The sequence below is a fragment of the Ctenocephalides felis genome, unplaced genomic scaffold (genome assembly GCF_003426905.1).
Source record: "Ctenocephalides felis isolate EL2017-DRISC unplaced genomic scaffold, ASM342690v1 CF-g0.4_SCAFFOLD_01170, whole genome shotgun sequence".
NCBI lineage: Eukaryota > Metazoa > Arthropoda > Insecta > Siphonaptera > Pulicidae > Ctenocephalides > Ctenocephalides felis.
Window position 1 is genome coordinate 44,502,281 of NW_020537324.1, and position 21,963 is coordinate 44,524,243.

At 31.3% G+C, this 21,963-nt stretch overlaps 1 protein-coding gene across 1 annotated transcript in view; it reads right to left on the reverse strand.

The window, feature by feature from the left end:
- Window positions 1–21,963, reverse strand: part of LOC113367287 (myosin-B/C-like) — a 45,873-nt gene that overhangs the window by 11,895 nt on the left and 12,015 nt on the right. The window contains exons 4-10 of the mRNA XM_026608905.1: window positions 16,301–16,597; window positions 14,571–14,788; window positions 10,221–10,565; window positions 9,571–9,821; window positions 6,648–6,817; window positions 4,488–5,993; window positions 2,258–2,403 (exon numbers count right to left, since the gene is read on the reverse strand). Of these exons, the coding sequence (XP_026464690.1) occupies window positions 2,258–2,403; window positions 4,488–5,993; window positions 6,648–6,817; window positions 9,571–9,821; window positions 10,221–10,565; window positions 14,571–14,788; window positions 16,301–16,597 (2,933 nt within the window). The remainder of the gene's footprint in view (window positions 1–2,257; window positions 2,404–4,487; window positions 5,994–6,647; window positions 6,818–9,570; window positions 9,822–10,220; window positions 10,566–14,570; window positions 14,789–16,300; window positions 16,598–21,963) is intronic.

Here is a 21,963-nt window from a genome sequence, read left to right on the forward strand (position 1 = left end):
AATTTTGTTCCATTAGGTTTTATTTCTTTGGGTAATGAACGGGAAATTATCATGTTTGGAGTTCACTTGTAAAGATCAAACAAATCTCTTCGGCATTTCCGACAATATAAATCATCCCAATTAAATAATTCAAAAAACTTTTGTTTTGCAGTTACTGCAAGATATCATACTGATAAGATTTTGCAAAAGCCAGGTTTGCCATTCAGGAGTTCGGAGCAAAAAATGGCCATGCAGTTTATGACGGTAGGGTAGGGCGGGGCTAGTTGAGCATAGGGGCAAGTTGAGCAATCGAAATATCCCGAAAACTATTCACCATCCGTTTAGGCATTATATGGCGGAAAGATAGAGGTTTGGGAGAAATAAACATCCCGCGATTGCTAGTAGCCGCTGGACAAATGAGTGAGGCTCACGGGCGTTTTGTTTATTTTGAGACCAAAAAGTAAAAAAGTCATTCATCACGAGTTTTCGTCTGGTTTAGTCAAATGTTATTTATTTTTAACCAGGTAAATTTTATTCTTCCATATAATTATAGTACTTTTAATATGCACAGAGATTCTGGGTATAATTCTAACGGTTTTTTTAAAAACTCACTTTTATTTTGAAATTCCGAGTTGGGGTTAGTTGAGCATAGTTGCTAAACTTGTTCTGTCACTAAGACAATTACCATTAACTTCCAGAAATTGATTATTATTTTTAAGATTTAAGCTAAGTTTATGAATAATGATATAAAGAAATAATGATTTTAAACCAAAATACTGAATATAATGGAAAATAATTCCTAACTTAATTAATCGTTAATTATTCAAAGCAAATTACTATAAGTTTTGTTTTCTCTGTCAATAAAGACTATAAATATAGAACTGGTTATTAAAAGCTTATTTTATTTCATCACTAATCGACATTGAACCTATAATTTTATTATACTTCTTTACTGCTCAACTTGCCCCACCTATGGGGTACATTGAGCATACTTGACTTTTTGTATTTAAACAGCTGTAGCGTTTAAATTTTACTTATTACCAAAAACTAGTATTGACACTTTTGTTAAGCGATAAACAACAAATCCTTTAAGCCGTATAGCAATTTATTGAGACTTTTCATTGAGGAGCTACATCCGTTTAAGTAAAAATTTGCTCAACTAGCCCCGCCCTACCCTATGTTGATGTTGAAGAAATGAGAAGAAATTTTTTTTATGGGAAAGGCAAATCTTGCGAATTAGAAAATACAGAGAAAAAAGTTCTAAAACAGGCCTTAATTTATTTTTCAAAATAAAAAAATTCTTCCAGAAGTTAAAAAAAGAAAAGTTTTTTCAAATATTCTTTAAGAATAAAATTCAGAGTTAAGAATCATCATATTTTAATTGTATAAAATTCATGAAATAACTGTCCTACGGAAATTTATTAAAACTTGAAATAATAAGCTACAATATTTGGACATTGAAGCACATGTCTGTGCACTGTGCACTTAATCGATTAAGCAGAACAATAATTTACTAATTATTTGCAGAGTTATAAATCGGTTAATTGTTTCTACTGACACCACATTGCAAACTAAATATGCTTTTTGCATCTTCATAACCATAGTTAGGTTAGATTGTTTATTATAATCTATTAAGTATTCTTGATTATATATTTTTGAATCTCGTTTTGGCGCCCCCTAAATCGTGCGCCGGAATTTTTTGCATGCATCGCATTCTAAGTAGAACCGGCCCTGATTACAGATATTATAAATGTGTTTGAGAGATAATTGGAAATCACAATGTTTAGATCTAAGTGAAAGCGAAAACTTTATTTTTAACCAATTAAGGTTGAGGGCGAGCAATCCTTAATAAAAATAAAATGTTTTTTATCCAAATATTCAAGCTTTTCCATAAGCTGGAGAAAACTGCAATAAAAATTATTAAGAAATCCTTATGCCGCTTTCGCTAACTGAAAGTGGGATAAAAATGATTGAACCACTAAAATGACTATTACAAAACAAAGGTTTTTTAATTAAAAATTATTAGAAGGATGGTAAAAATATGGTTTAAAGTATTATAAAAAATATATATACAAAAATTTCAAAAGCAATTGACAAAAAGTGTCAGTGGTGGACAACTCTTTAAAAAACAACCTAATTATAAGTAAAATTAAAGGTTTTTTACGTCTACGTTTTCTAAAGTTTTTATATAATGTTGACTACGATACGGGAAGTTCAATCAATTTGCTTTAATGCACAATGCCACGAACCACCAGTTTTTTATATATTATATACACACCAGGTCGAGTCCAAATAAGGTACACGTCTGTTGAACAACCTTAGTGTCGCACTTGTCTGCCGGATCAGGTGGAGGGGTACCAGCAATCGGCTGTGGTCTTGGCCTACCAGATCCTGTATTGCCAATACATCCAGCTGAACGTTCAACTGCGAATATTACAATATATATAATAAATTAATTAAATAAAATAATAAAATATAATTCTTTTTTTTAATTAAATAATCATGAATAATAATAGCTATTCAGCAAGCGCAATGTATGCCTCGCACATAGACGCTGCGCACAATATTTTTTTTTTTTACGTGAACGGTCGTTTCACACAACGTACTGAACCGTTGTCCTTTGTAGTCAAAAATAGGTTGCCCGTATAATTAGAAGACCTCAATAACACAAATTATATTCAAAGACAGAACCTTGAAGAAAAAGTTCATACTTAAAGCACTCTTTTTATTAAACAATTCATTTTCAGACTCCAAAGGTTTAAAAAATATCAAAGAGGATTATCAAATTCGAGGAAGAAAAGTCCCCTGAAAACATGGCTAAGGCTAAGAGATCAGTGATTTGTACAACGACACAATTACCTATCATTTTATATTTACTGCCGATATTACTTCCACAACAAAGTCCATTAACACCAAAAACACCAGACAATAATCCCTAACACCGCAAAGTTCGTACGTTCTATAATCTAGATCAGAGGCTCCCGATCAACTTTAGATGCGCCCTCGGTTAATGTAAATGTATGATAACCTTAGCGCAAATCAATTTCACATTTTCCAAATATAAGGCATATTGTTGAAAGTCTAAAAATAAATATAGAAAATTTTACTACTACATCATATTTAGAAGTTATAGACAAATTGGCAGAAGAGTTTTGTTCAAGATTTCAAGATTTCGCAGCACTAAAACCCGTTTTGGGATTTTTTTTATAAACCCTTTATTTTATATAAAGTTGCCGAAGATGATTTTCTGCAAAGTGTTTCAGTGTATTTCGAAATTAGTAATATCGAAGACGTGGAGTTAGAAATAATAAACTTGCAAAATGATATTATTTTAAAAGCACATAGTAATATTAAAATGTTTTGGAATTGAGTCGATGAAAATAAGTATCCTATTTTAAGGAAATGTGCGCTAAAAATTTTCTCATATTGTGCAACAACATACAATTGCGAGTCTTTGTTTTCAAATATGAAATATTTCACACAAGTTTCACACTAAATTATATGTATATAATTAGGTATTATTAGATAATACTCTTCTTTTATCGATGTACTGAATGTTCGTAATGTATATATTATACTATGCTAAGAGAATAAAGTTATGAAAAATCTTTTTTTTTTTCATACCGATGCGCCCTCGGTAATTTTCAGATTTAGTTTTGCGCTCTTAACGGCAATCAGGTTGCCGACCCCTGACCTAGATTATTAAAATATAATATATTCATAATGTTCTATAACATTCATTCCGTCCTGGTGGTATATCTCCAAATCACGCGGAATCCTGATTGGTCACAGACACATGTGACCTCGCGCGGATCGGACACTATATGGACCCGACCGCCAGCCGTTACATGTACAATATATATCATATATATACCATATATATATATATATATATATATATATATATATATATCTTGATAGTTTTTTCGACGTTGAAACATATTTCAAAGTAACTGGCAGCCCATTCGTCGAAATAAAAAAGGTATAAAGTATAAAAACTTTTATTTATACGTTTCGACACAAGATGCGTGTCATCATTCAGCAACACAGGACAAAAACACTCAACAAAAATTTATTTTAAAAAATTAAACTTAATAACATATTAGAGAAAAAAACATTTTTTAGAAAAAAATTATGTCGAGTCTAGATGCTCGGTATGGGCGTGCTTCTAGCTTCACAATGATGTATTTCATAACTTTTAGTAAAATTAGTTTTCAAATCTTTTAGTTATACATAATTTTTTTCTAAAAAATGTTTTTTTCTCTAATATGTTATTAAGTTTAATTTTTTAAAATAAATTTTTGTTGAGTGTTTTTGTCCTGTGTTGCTGAATGATCTCACGCATCTTGTGTCGAAACGTATAAATAAAAGTTTTTATACTTTATACCTTTTTTATTTCGACGAATGGGCTGCCAGTTACTTTGAAATATATATATATATATATATATATATATATATATATATATATTATAGCTTTATATTAAATCAAAACATTTTTTTATTCTTACCCAATGATTTAGGCTTGGAATGTTCATTGGTTATAGAATTAGTGATGTGAACATCCCTTTCTCTTTTCAATGCTATCCACCTTCTTCTCAATCTCCAACCTCGCCACAAAGATTGTATCATTGTCGCACTATCATTTCTTGTTTTAGATCTCAAATTCTCTAAATATTGTCTAATTCCTTCACTTAGAAATATATGTCTTTTTCCTAAATCCCACCCCATTGAAACAATTTTCTCTTTCTTTTCAATTGCGTCTATCGCATAACGCATTATCGATTTGCAATCATCAATGGCATTATCTTCTTCCCTGCATAATTCATTGAATGGTGCAAGTAAACGATATCTCGAAATAAAAGCTTTGAATCTCATTCGATGTGGATATCCACTAGCCATCAAATTTACAGTTTCCAACACTTGTAAATATCGAATTTGTTTCATTACAGATCTTTTCTCAAACTTGGATGATGCTTCAGTAGCATTACTACGAATACACCTTACAAAGTGGGGCCTAGCGTGCACAAGTGTTCGCAGTAAGTTATCCAGACGTGTGTGAAAATCTTGTGTCAATGTAGATATCGGTTCATCACCATTTGATAAGTCAGTATGAGATGTAGGAGATATTCTGAAACTTATACCCCGAGGAACAATATCTAGTGAATACAACGCTTTCAGTTCGCTGCCAAAGAGGTGACTTGCAAAACCAAAGTCACAAGTGTGCTTATGAAAAGTAGCTACAAGATCATCAGGTACTACATCTTTATTAATGTCAAGAAAATCTGTAGCGTCATAAATAACTTTCCCAGCAAAATGTTGTATTCCGAACAAACGCGGCTCTAATGGTTTAGGTTCGAATAATCTATCATTCTGCTTATGCTGCACTTTAACCTTAGCAATGTAAGATTCAGCTGTTCCCCTTATAGAACATTCCACATCCAGCATACTTAATAATCCTGTTCTTAGCGAAGAAATTAAATCTATGCATGGCACATTATCTACATAATCAACTTCAATATCACATTGTATATTTTCATCCCTACAAGATTCGACACTACTTTTAAATATATGAGTATTATAAAAATGCTGCATGGTTTCAGCACAAAGGTTTATACATAAATGTTCCAATTGACTTGATTTTGGTTCTTCAAATCCAAACATATCAAGAATACCAATAAATCCATCCGTAGCATGACGAACAGCGTTATTGAGGGCTACCATAGATTTTGAACCAGAGTTTCCACCTACAGTGCTAGCATGCTGACTTGTGACCTCAGCTTGATTATGTACACTTTCATTTGAATCTGAACTCAAAGTTCCCAACGTTGATCCTAATCGTTTTAGACTGTTTGCACGTCTCACAATAGTTGCTACGGTGCGACAATATAAAGCTTTAGCCAAAGAATCTTTTGTCATATTAGACATGTTTGCATCACAAACAGATTTTATAAGTTGCCCACGGGCATTATGCGTTCTAGATGTAAGGCCTCGAAAAAGTGATGGTCCCGGAACGCCTAAAATATATTCAAATAAATTAATCATATATATAAGAGTTACAAATACAATCAATACAATTACTTATTTCAAATGATGGTCGTAAGCGCAACCTTTAACGATCGAGAAAATTTGACACATTTAAATGAAATATGACTAGAATGTATTACAAAAGTCATGTCATTTTTCAGTTTTTATTTCTTAACTGAAAATTATTAATTATAATATTATCAACAATTTTACCATTTTACAATCCTTATTAAATGCGACAACTTTTGATGAAACTTGTTAGCACACTTTAAACTTTTTGGTTTACTAGTTTACGGAAACGTATACTCTTTCAAAAAATGCCGTAACAACTATTTTTATATTTCCGTAATATTATTTAAACCTAATAAAAATAATAATTGTACTTTAGAACTTTCAATTCATTCTATACTCTAGTCTAAACACAACCAAAAAATTTAATTTACATAAAGAGTTACGAACTTTTTTTATAAATCATTTTGAGCAATCAGCCTTTATACATAATGCAATGCTTCATTCGAAAAAAATTATATGTAACACAAAATAAAATATTTTTAGATTAAATACAATCATTTATCTGTACTCAAAATACTGACGTATGTATTTATAAATACGTTTATGTTTCAACTATTAGATATGACAATTACCTAACAAGTTCGCTACTGAATTGAGTTCAGTTTCGCCTTTAACCGATACTTCTAAAGATTTACCATCCACAAATATTACATTTCCCAAGAGCAGCACTGCCGAAAGAACTCTCACCACATCTAAAAACGGTATTCCGAGGACACTCAGACAAGCCTTCCAAGCTTGAAACCTGGAAAAGACATTGCAATTAGTAAGCTAAGTACTAAATACATTATCATATAATAATTAAATAAAACTATTTGTGCGTGGCGTCGTGTGTTAAGGCAAATTGTTGGAACTTCCTAAGCCGAAATGAAATATTTGAGGTATTAAAAGTTTTCAAATAGATTATTATAAAAACTGTAACTTTCATTATTCGTATTTTATAGACAAAACATAAGGGCTTTTAAATACGACAACGATAAATAAACAAAACTTATGGGCCAATTCCGTATAAAACAAGCAAGTAGAATGCCATGATAACCTCACCTTCGTAATGCGCATTTGTAACATACTGTTTTATGTTATAAATGTAAAATGCATTATCGTACAACAATTAGATAGACATTTTCACAGTTTTTACTATCAAGAAACAAGCATAACATAGCGTTGCCATAACAATGCTATGTTATTTACTGTGGTTACTGCATAATTACCCTTTTAATCAACTGAAGTTAGAACAATCAACTTTATTTCATATTTCTAAGAATTAATGAACTGAATTGTTGAAATTATTTTTTGAAGCGTATAATTTAATTCGAATTATTTTTGATGTTCAAATATTGTTTTTTGGAAAATAAATAAAAAAATTGTTTTAATTTTTGAAATTAAAAAAAATTTTTTTTGCTTTTTTCAAAAACTATTCGTTTCTTCACACTGTTAACATAATCAAAATGTTTTTTGATTCAATCAAATCGGATGTTTCGTTTACTTAAAATTACAAATTTTTGTATATTTTTAACTTCCCGTAGAGCAAGTTATAGTGATCGCAAAAAAATCGAAAATGAAAATTTTTATATATCTTTACGTTTCAAACGTTTCTGAATATTTTGGCATACCTTAGAAAAAATGGATGTATGTGTGTTTGTGTGCGTGTGTGTGTGTGCGGATACAAATTTTCGTCGACGATTTCGGGAACACCGATCAACCGATTTAAATAATTCAAAAAACATTCGATTCGTACTGATAACGAAAAGTGCTGATTAGTTTTTGGCAAAGGCTGGTCTAGCGGTTCCGAAGATACGGGGCAAAAAGTGCCAAAAATTTTAATAATTCAAGAAACATTTACATTTTACTTGTATTAACAAGATAAAGAATTGATGAAATTTTTATAAAGGCAGGTCTAGCGGTTTCGGAGATTTAATGAAAAAAGTAAAAAAATGCCATTTGGCGGTCAAAAATGATCATTAGACATATGCACATCAAATTATCAGATATTTCATAGAAATTTTAACAATAAGTATAAATTTTGTTTACATTCCTATGGGTACAGTACCAATGTTAATCCGCTAGACGGGACGCGGCACTTACGCGCTTCTACATCTCGTCTCTATGCAGTTAAAGCAGTACGATTGCTTTGAAAAAAAGTTCAGAATTTCTAAAATATGTCAAAATAAAGAAAACATTTTTTTTTTTAAATTTTTTTTTCAAAAAAAGTAATTTTTTGTCAAAATTATAGTTTCCCAAAAATCTAATTTTTTCGAAGTAATTTTTTTTTCAAAAATGTTAATCGTTTTTAAATAAATAATAATTTTTGGTACGGGAAGTTCCAGCAATTAGCCTTAAGGCACGATGCTAAGCGCCTCACTAGTTTAGGTTTGTATCTGCAAAACGGCTCGACCTGCCTTTGCCAAAAACTAATCAGTTCGTCTTTACATAAGCATCACAAAGATGTGCAAATTATGTTCTTCCCCGATCGAGATTCATGAGAATTACTGCGTTTTTACATTTACAGTTCATTGATATGAGATCATACAATGTAATGAGATTTATGGCGTAGTGATTATTATATTATATTATATTATAGTTGTTAATATTAACTAAGACTGAGTATATATATATATACAGGGCCGGTCCCGAGGTCCTCAGCGCCAGATGCAAGATTTGTTCTAGCGACCCCCCCCCCCAATAGTTTTAACTGTTTTAACATTTATCATTAAAATTATATAAATATTTACCTAACTTTTTGAAATTGATTTTTAATCATTCTGGATATACTACACAAAAAATTAGATATAATCTAAAAGCGTATAAAATACATTGATTTTAATTTTATTTAGAAAATCAAAGCGATTTGCGGGTTGAACATGATCAAATATTTTATATTTTGAAGTATTTTTAACATTTTTAAACATAACACTCGTATTTTATTTTGGATTTTTTAAAATTTTATTTTAATTTATTTTTTCATTATTAACAATATTCAAAATTGCAACATAAACTTCTCCTTATTGATAACGTAAGAGACGAATTGTATTTATCTTTACTTTCCCATCAGATTCAGATTATCAGATTATTGTTTCAAAGTTATATTTTTAACGTATTTTAGATGATGCAAAGAATTTATTTATTTTCTGAACTATATTGAAAACAAAACACAATTACTTTTGTATCTGCATTATTTCTGCTTAGTTAATAATTAGATTTAGTATGGACACCACTAGGTATAAAAAAAGCTCACGATTTTTGTTTCTAAGTACATTTTGCTTTCATGTTTCATATTTGCTCCATTTCCATAAGCCTTTATTATAATCTATTAAGTATTCTAGATTCTATATTAAAAAATATATAAATAATGTATTATAAATTTCATTTCCGAATCTCGTTTTGGCGCCCCTTAGGGCGTGCGCCCGCATTTTTCGCATTCATCGCGTGCAAGGCAGGACCGGCCCTTTATATATATATATATATATATATATATATATATATATATATTACGCTTACCTTTCAGAATCTTCTTTTTGATTTTGATGCGTATCGAAGGCCTGTAGATAACGTAAATTTGTTGGGTTATATCCATCCAAATTGAATCGAATACGCTCCTCTCTAGAAAGCCCAGCCAGCATTTGATAAAATATATGATAGTTTTTTTCTTGTGGCAATGATCGAATAACTCGAGTTTGGTCCAAAAAGTAACAGTGAATCTTGGTTCGGTATAAAGCACCATCTGTTACTTGAACTTCAATGAATTGTCCCTATTTTAAATAGATTACGACATCAAATAAAAAAATGTTTATTATTTTTAATTTTTGTTAAATTATTATATCATTTTAATCATTGAATTTCTTTTTTCTTTCGCTGTTTATAATTAGTTTTTAACTTCACTTTTTCTGTTAATTCAATTGTATAACCACTGATGATGACGTAGAATTTTACGTCGATATATATATATATATATATATATATATATATATATATTAAATTTTTTATATAATTTTGATGTTGAAATAAAAATGTTTTAAAGTCATACAAATTTTTTTTAATTGATGTATTGCCCTGAAAACTGAATATCATATATATATATATATATATATATATATATATATATATATATGTGTGTGTGTGCACTATGTGAGTTTAAATGTTATACTTACTATGCGGCTGGATTCAGAATTTGTGGTAGTTTTAGCAGAGCCTAAAGATCGAAGAACTGTAAAAGCTGCAGCGAGGTGCTTGAAAGCATCAGTCTCCGGACCTCCGCCAGCTATTTCAAAAAGTTGTCGCAATAACAGCATACTCGTATAAGTCTTGCCCGATCCAGATGTACCAGACAGAATAATGGCCTGCGGGTATCCAGTTTCGCTTTGCTGTCGCACTGCTTCTTGCACCACCCGTCGAAGTTGTGGCGCGAGATGCACATTTCTGGTACTGGTCAGCGTTAAACAATTGCCTACGTCATTATATGAGTTCACTGCCACCAAAATAGGACCGATGTTAGTCTACCAAAAAATTATTTTCATATTAGATTTATTCCCTCAGTAATAATCAAACTCATTCAAGAAAATTAATAGAGATGATACCATTTGCTAAAGCATAAATTATGATAATTATGCTTAATAATTAAATGTAAAAATTTGATTTCGCAACTTGAAAATCAGTTTCCTTATGCTTATAAATTGTTCAATTAATATTATTGTGACATATAATGAAATATTAAAATCACTTTAACGTTAGAATATTAACCTATTCCGCAGCAAATTTCCTCGAATTCTATTGCTCGTATTGCTACGGACCTGCTATTTATAAAAATTTATAAATTAGCAGCCGTAGAAAAATAGCTCTCGTTTTAAACCTATGATATGTATTTACATCAATACTGTACGCAAATGCGTCATAATGTACCTTCAAAAATAAAAATCTAATAAGTATTGATATTATTAAAAGGAGATGTACCTTGACACAACTTTAAACTCATCACATAATCCTTTACATTATTTTTACTCATTTTTCACAATATTTATCCGATCAACTAATAGCAAATTTTCAAAAATCAACATTTTTTATAATTGAACCAGTTTCCGTAGGACTTCAATGGTTTAGTTAGTATGTTCATTAAGACCAAGTACTCTATCGTCATACCAAGTAAATCGTCTAATTTTAATTTATCGTTTAATCGTCTAATTTTCTCAAAATTTGATGATTTTTTAAAATTAAACTACTAGTCGTAAGACCGTAATATTTCAATAAGTTATATAACACCGTGATATATATCGCCAAATAAAGTTCCATAAAAATCTTAAATGTTTCAACTGTTAATTACAAGAAAACGGCTCGGTAGATTTTCACCTAAAACTGATCAGTATCATTCTCAACTAATAGCTTTCGAACAGTTTTTGATTTTTTTAAATCGATTCGGTAGTATGAGCTTAAATGTGGACGAAAAGTTTAACACTTTTTTTCAAATTATAAAAAAACGGTTTGGCAGATTGTCGCATAAAACTGACAAACGATAGTCATTGAGATACATCAAATGGATTTTTAATTTCTGAAATCAGTTCAGGCGTTTTTGAGAAAGCCCGGCCGATCACTACCAAAAACTAATCAGCACGATTCCCAACCAATATCTTTCGAATGGTTTTTAAATTTTCAAAATCGATTCAGAATTGCGGGCTAAAACGTGAACAAAATTTTTTTCACTTTTTTGCTATTTATAAAGAAATGGCTTGGCCGATCATCGCACAGAACTGACAAACAATAGTCCTCATCGAGGTGCATCGAATGGCTTTTAAATTTTTGAAATTGGTTCAGCCGTTTTTGAGAAAACGTCTATTTACGGCAAAAAATCTGTTTACATACACACACACATACTTTACCCAAATTTGGTCTCATTCGATTCAGAATGGCTTGAAACGTCGAAAAAACATAAAGTTAGCAAATCGGATTTTTTTATGAAAGCATAAACTTCTCCTTCGGGAAGTTAATAAAATATTATTCTGTTAAATTGTATGTGTTTGAGATCAAACAAGAGCAGCAAATAAATGAAATTATAAATATTATTAATAACATATAAAAGAAGTATAATTTAAAAAATATAAGTATGTGTAAACTATCTTTATAACTTAGGACTATGAAAAGTTTGTAATGGTCGATTCGTAGACTAATAACTGAATATACGCATTTAAAGCGTGGTAAAACCGTTTTAGAAAATAATATAAAGAGTATGATAACTAATAGCAAGACACTTGTACGAACAAGAATGATAACAGAACAGAATTTCTTCTACTACGTTTATCATTAATTTTTTACCAGCAATTCGAGTACCGTTGCAGAGTTTTGGCTGATTAAGATTTCGCGAGAGGATAAGTGGCGCATCAATTTTCCATTTTGACGTGTGTGGTTTTAACTTTAGCAGATCAAGTAAATTTGAAAATACCGTTGGATAGTTAATTTCTTCATCTGCTCACACAATGGACTTATAAGTACATCAGCTGATCATTTTTCAAATGGAAACGCAATTCGTACTGCAATGCAATGTGGCGCAATATTGTTGAATATGAATAATTGAGGTGCAAGCATTTGTTAACTTTCCTTAAGGTAGTTATAGTAATGGGCCAAAAATCGAAAATAAAATTTTTTGCATTTCTTGACGTTTTGAAGGTTTTTGAACATTTTGACATACCTCAGAAAAAATGGATGTGTGTATGTGTGTTTTGTATGTACGCATTTTTTCGTCCACGTTTTCGCGCGCATGGATCAACCGATTTGAATGGTTCAAACAACATTCGATTCCTTTTGAAAGGGAGATGTGCTGATTAGTAGGGATAGTTCTATCTCATGAATATCATATTATCTCTGAAAATCCATCTCCAAACACTTCTTGTGTGTCACGTGACTTTTCGTTTGCGTTCTATTTGCTCATAACTACAAAAATTTAAAAACAATTTACTTTTGCTCGATATGACCACCTTTAGCTTTGACTACGGCCTTTAGATGGTCCAAAAATAAATCGCATTTGGCCGAATGTAGCAATTGGTTGCACTTCGAGTGCCGGACCCTGTACATTACAAAAATTTTTAGTTTTAAAATTAAAAACAAAACATGTCAGTTAATATTGTTTATTTTCTATATTTATTTTATATGTAATGTATGATTGGTTTTTCTATATGTATTTATTGATAAAATGATTTTTCTTGGTGTGGTATGTATATATTTTAATTATTTTAAATATAAAGTTAATTTTTTTTTTTTTTAAACTTTATAAATATTTTTTAGATACTGTTAACAAAGGATTGCTGAATGATGACACACAATCTGTGTCGAAACGTATATTATAAATAAATATTTATATTTATTTGTTTCTTTTATTTCGACAACTGGCTGAAAATCATTATTCAATATCTTCTTCTTGTATATATATAAAAATAAGTCGGGTTTTCCTTCCTGACGAAATAACTCTAGAACGCACGAACCGATTTCGACAATTTTGCATTCGTTGGAAAGGTCTCGGGCTCCGCAAAGTTTATAGCTAAGAAAATTAGTTGTGCATGGCATCGTGCCTTAATGCAAGCTGCTGGAACTTCACGCACCGTAATTAAAAATTCGAGTAATAAAAATAATCAATAACTGTTTTAAATAATTTCAAATAGATTATCTTTTATATATATAAAAATAAGTCCGGTTTTTCTTCCTGACAAAATAACTCCAGAACGCACGAACCGATTTCGACAATTTTGCATTCGTTCGAAAGGTCTCGGGCTCCGCAAGGTTTATAGCTAAGAAAATTAGTTGTGCATGGCGTCGTGCCTTAATGCAAGCTGCTGGAACTTTACGCACCGTAATTAAAAATTCGAGTAATGACATTAGTGAGAATTATCAGAATTATGCTTGGTTAAGTGATTATTATTCTTTGCGGCAAGAATTGCTGGCGATTTGGTGACATACCGAAGATTCTGACTGGTCTTCCGTTTGACTTCAAACGATTGCAATATTCAGTTCGCCTTGCGTTCGCAATAACATGTCGCAAGGCCAATTGCTTAGTGTTTGCGGGATAAATTTCAAATAGATTATTTAGAAAATCATTGTTTTTCACATGGGCAGTTATACGTTACCTGTTCACAAGTTGGAAAACCATCCGCTTTGTTTGTGTTAACGTCAGACCAAAAAACAAAAAATGTGGTTTACCAAAGATCACTTCCATAAATGGATAATTTGCGGGTTCACTTTCATTTACTTAGAGAAGTTCAACTTAAAAACACTTCATTTTTGTAATCAAAATAAATTCGTTACTGTTGTATAATAAAATCAAATTTCTCCTTTTAAAATATAAAACAAACAAAAAATTTCTTCATCTTTCTCACGAAACTATCTGGTGGCGAAACGGAGTTCGTCGGGTTTGCTAGTATATATATATATATATATACATATATATGTATATATATATATATATACATGTGTGTATACTTATTTGGGTGTCATATGTGCATACAATAAATATTTGTACTTACATAACATTTTTTGTTTACAAAGCGTGTTTGTAATGATTTCATAACAGCGTCTTCTGTCAGTGGTCCAGGCAGACGTATAAGATCTTCTAAATCATATGAAGATCCTGTTTTATTGCCATCTTGTTCCACCATGCCTGAAGTATTATTGTTAAATTTTGACGTAGTATTGCATGCAGGTGATGTCTGTTTATTGTTTGGTTCTTTGCCTTTTGATCCATCTGTATGATTTTTTATTAATTATGAAGTTTAATTTGTTTCAATTCAAATCAGCAATAGGGAAAATCTATTATTATATTTTTATCAGCCATCTATAGATAATATAGAAATGTCGCCAAAAACTGACAATGATGATCAATAAATAATAATGCTATTATATAACTTAGGTAATTTGATGTATGATGTAAGAATTGTAAGACAAACTAATATGTAGTCCTAATAAAATACTTACGTTTATTTGAGCTTCGTGAAAATGAAAAATATTATTTCGTTTCCCAAACGAATGTTTACGTTTTGAAAAAAAATTAACCCTTTCCACTCGGGCATTTCAAAAATTTTATGCATCTTGTCGCCGGTGCGGCGGCATTCGAGTTGAAAGGGTTAATTATTTGACATGAAAATAGGGAAATGTACGGTTCTATGCGTGTTTTTATATGTGTTGTAGTGCTATCCACCCCTTTGTAATAATTATAAATAATATTATAAATTCTATATAACAGTCAATATGAAAGACGCAGTATATACGTTATTGACTCACAGCTCATAGCCTTGCAACATTGTATGCAAAGATAAGACGCACGTGCGAGTCAGAGCAACGGTTTTTGTAAGGTTTTGCGTCTCAAATAAATAAGAATGAATCATTCCTAACGAACATTTCTAGAAGGATGGTTGCGTCATCATCAGAGGTTATAAAAGCTTGAGGATGACGAAACCAACCGTTCATTCTTAGTCTAGTTTTCAATCACTTCACATCAGTCTTCACTTCAATATATTAATTGTGTATTAAGTTGTACTCAAGTGTAACCGAATAATGAAGTAAATAAAGGTAATAAACGTCTTCAAATGTTTAATTAAATTTTTCCACAGTGATAAAGGCTTAGATGTTAGCAGCAGAAGAACCTAATTATAAATGTTGACATCGTTGGCGTGACGCAACATAATTGTTGGCAACGGCGAATCCACAACATTTGGTACCGGTGTTGGGATCTCAACATATTTATTGTTAGCACTAGGGTGCACAACAGTGTATACTGAATGTAGATTTTGTTTTCTACGACGTATTCTCAATAACGACTGCAACGAATGAATGATTGTGATGAATAGAATATATGATAGTCCCTATGGATAGTCCGTAGTGACCCGACACCTTGATGTACTTGGTAGTACGCCCAGTAGCAGACGGAAGAACAGTGTTCAGACTTGAAAAATATGCTGGTAAATACCATACATTTTAGGATTGACGCAATGATTCATCTATTTAATTTAGTGTTTAATTTATAATTACGTATTTTCATCTCTATAAAAATATCTTACAAAATATTGTTTACAAAAATATATAATTGAGATGACATAATGTTTTGTTATCCATAAAAGTGAAAATAAAATTATCGTTGGTTAACTCAATCAATTTAAAGTGAAAAATCATGTAACTAAAATTTTATGAAAAATTCCTCTAGCTCTATGTACTTATTTGTGAATAAAACGATAATATACTTTCTATACTTTATTCATACCATGAGAGCTCAGTTTCTGCACAACAACGGATCGTTGTGAATGAGGAAGACTTGGTGGTGCAATAACCTGGGCGCCGTTAACATTGTGGGAGATTTTCGTCTGTGTCGTGCAGGCTGAAGTATCAGTTACTTTACAATCAGTTCCAGCTGTTGTTGCGCGAGGCATTGATAAATCATCTTTGCAGCTCACAGCGCCGGGATTACCAACGTGTAGTCGGTTGCGTAAAGTAACAAGTTCAGTGCTAAGGCTTCGTAGCCGCTGCTGCAAATGGACTGCCTCATTAGAGGAGCTTGCATCTGTAAGAAACATTTTTTTTATTTATTAATTTTTATTCACAGTGCGAGTTCTGTATTCAAGAGTGATGTATTCCACAAATATACCGCAAATGTAAATACAACGAATAGAATTATGTATGGATCGTGGATCATAGATCAATTCTTTCTAAGGCATATTCAGAAGGTCTTGAAACGTAAAAATCTGCAAAGAAATTAATTTTAGTTTTTTGCGATTCATAAACAAATGAATGTTTAATAAAAAAATCGCAAAAGCATTCTCAAACTGTTTTTAAAATTATTTGAATTATATGTCAGATTTCCAACGCTTGCATGGAAAACTCTTTTATCAATGGGCTCTGAATTCAACAAATTCTTAAAGCCTGTTTCAGCCAATTATTCATCTTGTAATTCAAGCAATTCTTGAATGTCACTTGATTCCATCTGTTCGAACCAATTCTCAAAGCGATTCCCCAGTGATCGCAGCGAAATCTGCTTATGTCTGAGTCGTCGACAAAATATAATTCACTATTACTATTTAATTAATAGTAATAGTAATTCGGAACTTTCCGAAAAAGTTTGTTTTCTCGAGAAAATACGAATTGAAAATTTTCAGCCAATAGAAGTTGGCTGTCATCTACATAGTCCTGAACAAAGATCAAGACATGTCGGAGCTAAAGCGCATCACTTATTATATCGCAACTGCAACTGCAACGCACTATTCTGCGCTTATAGGCAGCAAAATTTCTCGCTGTGAGCGCTCACGCTTATAAGCACAAATTTTTAGCGTTCGACTTGGCCGATAAAAGCTTAGAATCGATAACTAAATTCCGTCGTTTTGGATACTGTGAGCGTCAATAAGCATCAAAATGGCTGCAACTGGCGGTAACGGTAATTGTGTAAATTTTATTACTTTCTGGATCATTCAGCGAGATTATAAAGAATTTAACAATTGATAAATAAATGAAATTTGGTTTGCTTGTGCTTAATTCATATTAATATTAAAATTTAAATTTAAAATTAAATAAATTTAAAATTAATTAATATTAATATTGACATTAAAAAATAATTGTGATATACACTTTGGCATTTTTGCGGGATTATAAAGAGTTTACCAATTAATAAATAAATGAAATTTAGTTAGCTTAGGCTTAATTAATAGTAATATTAAAATTAGAATTTAAAATTATTTAAAATTAATTAAATTTAAAATTAATTAATATTAATATTAATATTAAAAAATAATTGTAATGCACAGCTCGCCATTTTTGCGTGCTTATTGAACTAAGAATTGAACTATGAATGAATGAAATTAGGATTAGATTATGCATTCCATGCATTCGTTTTGATAAACGGGCATGACACTTTCAAGTGCCTTACCTCCGCGGCGGGATCACGTATGAGCGCAAAATATGTGCTACGAACATGCTACGATGATGCTACGAGCGTACTTATTTGACACTCACAGCGCCAAGTCGAACGATGAAAGCGCGCTCACGGCGTAATAAGCCGTGTATCAGATAACAAGAAAAAGTCGGCAAGAGATAACAAGAAAAAAGCAGAACTTTTTTGCTGAGTATCTTAGTTCAGTTTTTCAACCGCATGCAGCTGAATCTAATATATTTAACTTGTATTCTCAGCCTCTCTCACCACATACTTCTGTCAACTTTAAGAAAAGATTTTGCTCTCGAAAGAAGATTATTTCAGAAATTGCTAAACTTGATAGTAGAAAATCTCCTGGGATTGATAATATTTCATCCAAAATGTTAAAAAAATTATCAATTAAAGCGTACATTTTCATAACTTACATATTTAATTCAATGCTAAAATTGGAGTACTGGCCTAAGTCTTTTAAAATATCCGTTATGATACGCAAAAACGGAAAATATACAAGTATGGTTACGTTCTACAGGCCAATTGGTCCTTTCCCCAGGCTGTCGAAGGTTTTTGAAAAACTACTGCTTGAAAATATAGTATCCGAATGTAGTATATTACCTGATCATCAATTTGGATTTCGCAAGCTGCATTCTACGATTCAGCAGTGCCACAGAATTGTGAATTCAATTCACAAAGCTTTCGAATCTAAACAATATTACTCAGCAGTGTTTCTCGATGTAAGCCACGCTTTCGATAAAGTATGGTATGAAGGCCTTTTAGCAAAAATTAAATGGTTGCTACTGCCTTGACTTCATGAAATTTTGGAATCGTACTTAACTAACAGATGGTATCAAGTTAGAAACAATTGTGACTCAAACACTTTTTCCCATAAAATCAGGCGTTCCGCAAGGGAGTGTTCAGGGTCCCTTTTCGTACCTCACCTACACTAGTAATAAAAATCCTACTCTTGCTTCTAATATCCTACAAAATCATCTCAATAAATAGTAACCGGGACAGATAAATGGCGCATCAAAATTGTTGATACGAAGTGAATTTATATTACCTTCACGCTTAATAAGTCAACTTATCAAGCTGTGTACATGAAAAACAAATACGAATCAAAGTTGTCTGTCAAATACTTGGGTATTCACATGGATCGCAGATTAACCTGGCAGCCGCACATCGTTGCCAAAATAAACAAATTAAACTTACACTTTCAAATTTAAATTGACTTATCGGTCAAAAATCAAAATTATCGTTAGATAATGAGTTTCTAATTTATAAGACCATAATTAAACCTGTATGAGCATATGGAATCTAACTGTGGGAATGTTGAGTAAATCAAATGTGAGACTTATTCAACGATTACAATTTAAAACACTACGGACAATTACTAATGCGCCATGGTTTGTTAGCAACAAGTTATACATGATAACCTCAACATCCCTTTTGAAGTGGATGTCATCAAAAATACCAGTACTAAACATCATGCTAAAATGTACGATTTTCCTAATGCAACAATGGTCCATCTCCTTAATAATCAATAATTTGTTTTATTTATTTATTTTTCTTCATTTGTAATTCATTTTTTTTTCTTTTTTATTTCTTTCTGTGATTATTATTTTTTTTTATTATTGTTAATTTAGCCATATAACTTGTAGAGTTCTGTAATAACTTTGATTGTTATATAATATTGAATGCATAGAAAAAAGCAGTGACTGCATGGCTGCTGTGTGTGTAAATGTTCATAAACCGTACGTCCAATTGCCGTGAAAATTTCGGCAACTGTTAGGTACATCCCCGATCAGGTTTTCGGAAAATTTGATTAAAAATAGTAACGCTTGGCCGACCCAAAGACTTTTATATATTCTTTGGTCAATTTTAATTTTTTTAACATTTAAATACTACGATACTACGTATATAAGAAGCAAAAATAACCCTAAAATAACCTCATTTAAGAATGACTAGAATAATTACATAGTTTTTTATAATCAATACATCCAATCGGCGTAAAAATTTCGGAAAATATTAGATACATCTCAGGACAGGTTATCGCATATTCTGATCTAAACCAGTTGGTAGGGGTTGGATGCCCTGAAGACTTTATGTTTATATTTTCAGTCATTTTTTATTTTATTTTTTCATAAATCATAAAATTTCATATATAAAAATTATGTATAGTTTTATAAAAATAGAAAAATACGTAAAGTATAGAATAATTTCGATTTTGTAATACTTATTATAGTAATTATATCATTTTTTACAAACCATACATTCAATCGGCGTGAAAATTTGGAAACTGTTAGGTATATCCTCGAGTAGGTTTTTGCAAATTTCGATTGAAAGCAAGTGTTAGGGGTTGGTTACTCTATTTTTATTTTGGTAAATTTTTATTTTTATAAAAAAAACAGGGTAAAGGTTCAATTGGTCTTTTTTAGTCCAATCAGAGTTGTTATAGAGGTTATATAAAAGCATATGTTGAATTTAACTTAGAATCGACAATACATATTATAAAATAATTTAATAAGTGCCCCAAACAAAAAAAGTAACAACCACAGAGAATACTTTTGTTATAGATTTCCTTGATGAATTTAAGGCAAATACTGATTGCTAAAAAAATTCTATTTACTTGATTTTAAGTTATTGGTGGTAGACCTTTATCTCTTCTCTTCTCTACTCTACTACCCTATTAAATTGGATGTATGAATGTATGAATACATGTGCGCAGACAAATTTTCGTGATGGGGAGACAAGTGCAAATAATGGTAGTTTTTAAAAGAACAGAGCATTCGATTAGATTGATCCAAAAGACATTCAATTCGTATTGACTATTTGTATTCGTACTTTCGAGCAATGATAGGTCCAGCCATTCTGGACATATAAGGCAAAAATGACAGTATTTGAGAAAATGGAGATATCCAATTAGAATTATTCGAAAAGTATTTTAGTCTTGCAATAAATACATTGCAATCAAATATATATTTAATGCCATTGTTGTATTATATTTGACGTATATCCGAAAAATGTAAATATACAAATCTAAATCTAAATGTACAAATAGTAAAGTGGACAGACGTGGGCCACAGGTTGGAGTGGGCCAGCAGAATTAAGGTGCGTCCACACCTAACGAACGACATGTCGAACAAGAAAATACAAAGAAGAACGAACAGGAACACGAACGAACGCGAAAAATTCCAAACAAACGCCTCAAAGAGTGAGGGCTTGAATCTTTTTGTTCGAGGATGTACCGTGAAACGTCAGATTTATTATTTAAAGTGGCGGGAAGAGCAAAAAATTTTATTAAGTCATCAAATTTACAAAATTTGTCAATAACAGCAATATCTTATAATAAACACAACATAAATTAATGCATTAATGCACATTTTAACATAAAAAAAGAAAAAATGGTTGTCAACATTCGTGGTAGCGTCCACACTTGCACATACGAGTCAAACATGAACGAACAATTCCCTTTGATGTACCGACAAGTTGCGGAACATTGCTCGCCATGTTTGTTTATGTTCGTTCGTGATCGTTGTGGCGTCCACACTATGCTGTTGCCGTTCGTTCTGGTACGTTCATTTATGTTCGTTCATGTTCGTTCGTTAGGTGGGACGCACCTTTACTCTAACACTAGTAACATGTATGTCGAACCGCGCACATATTTATCATATTTTGATATTTGCTCAATTTTAAAAGGCATTTGGAGGTTATAAACCTACTCTCGCTCTGCACAGAGAAACGCGCTAAGAATTTCGTTGAGGAAATTTTTAGCGTCGTACACTCTTACTTGATTGGTCATCAAATTTTCACGAGAAAAATACTAGTAAATATGCAATATATTATATAGATATATATTCTTTGAAATGCAAAGTGATTTTTGCCGATGTTTACCTTGTGTTTTTGTGGGATGCCTCAATCATTCCCTAAAAACAGAGAGGGTCGGCGGCAGAAGCAGCACTAGGTCAAAAATTTCAAATACCAGCCTAAGTTTTCAAGAAGGCCAATACTTC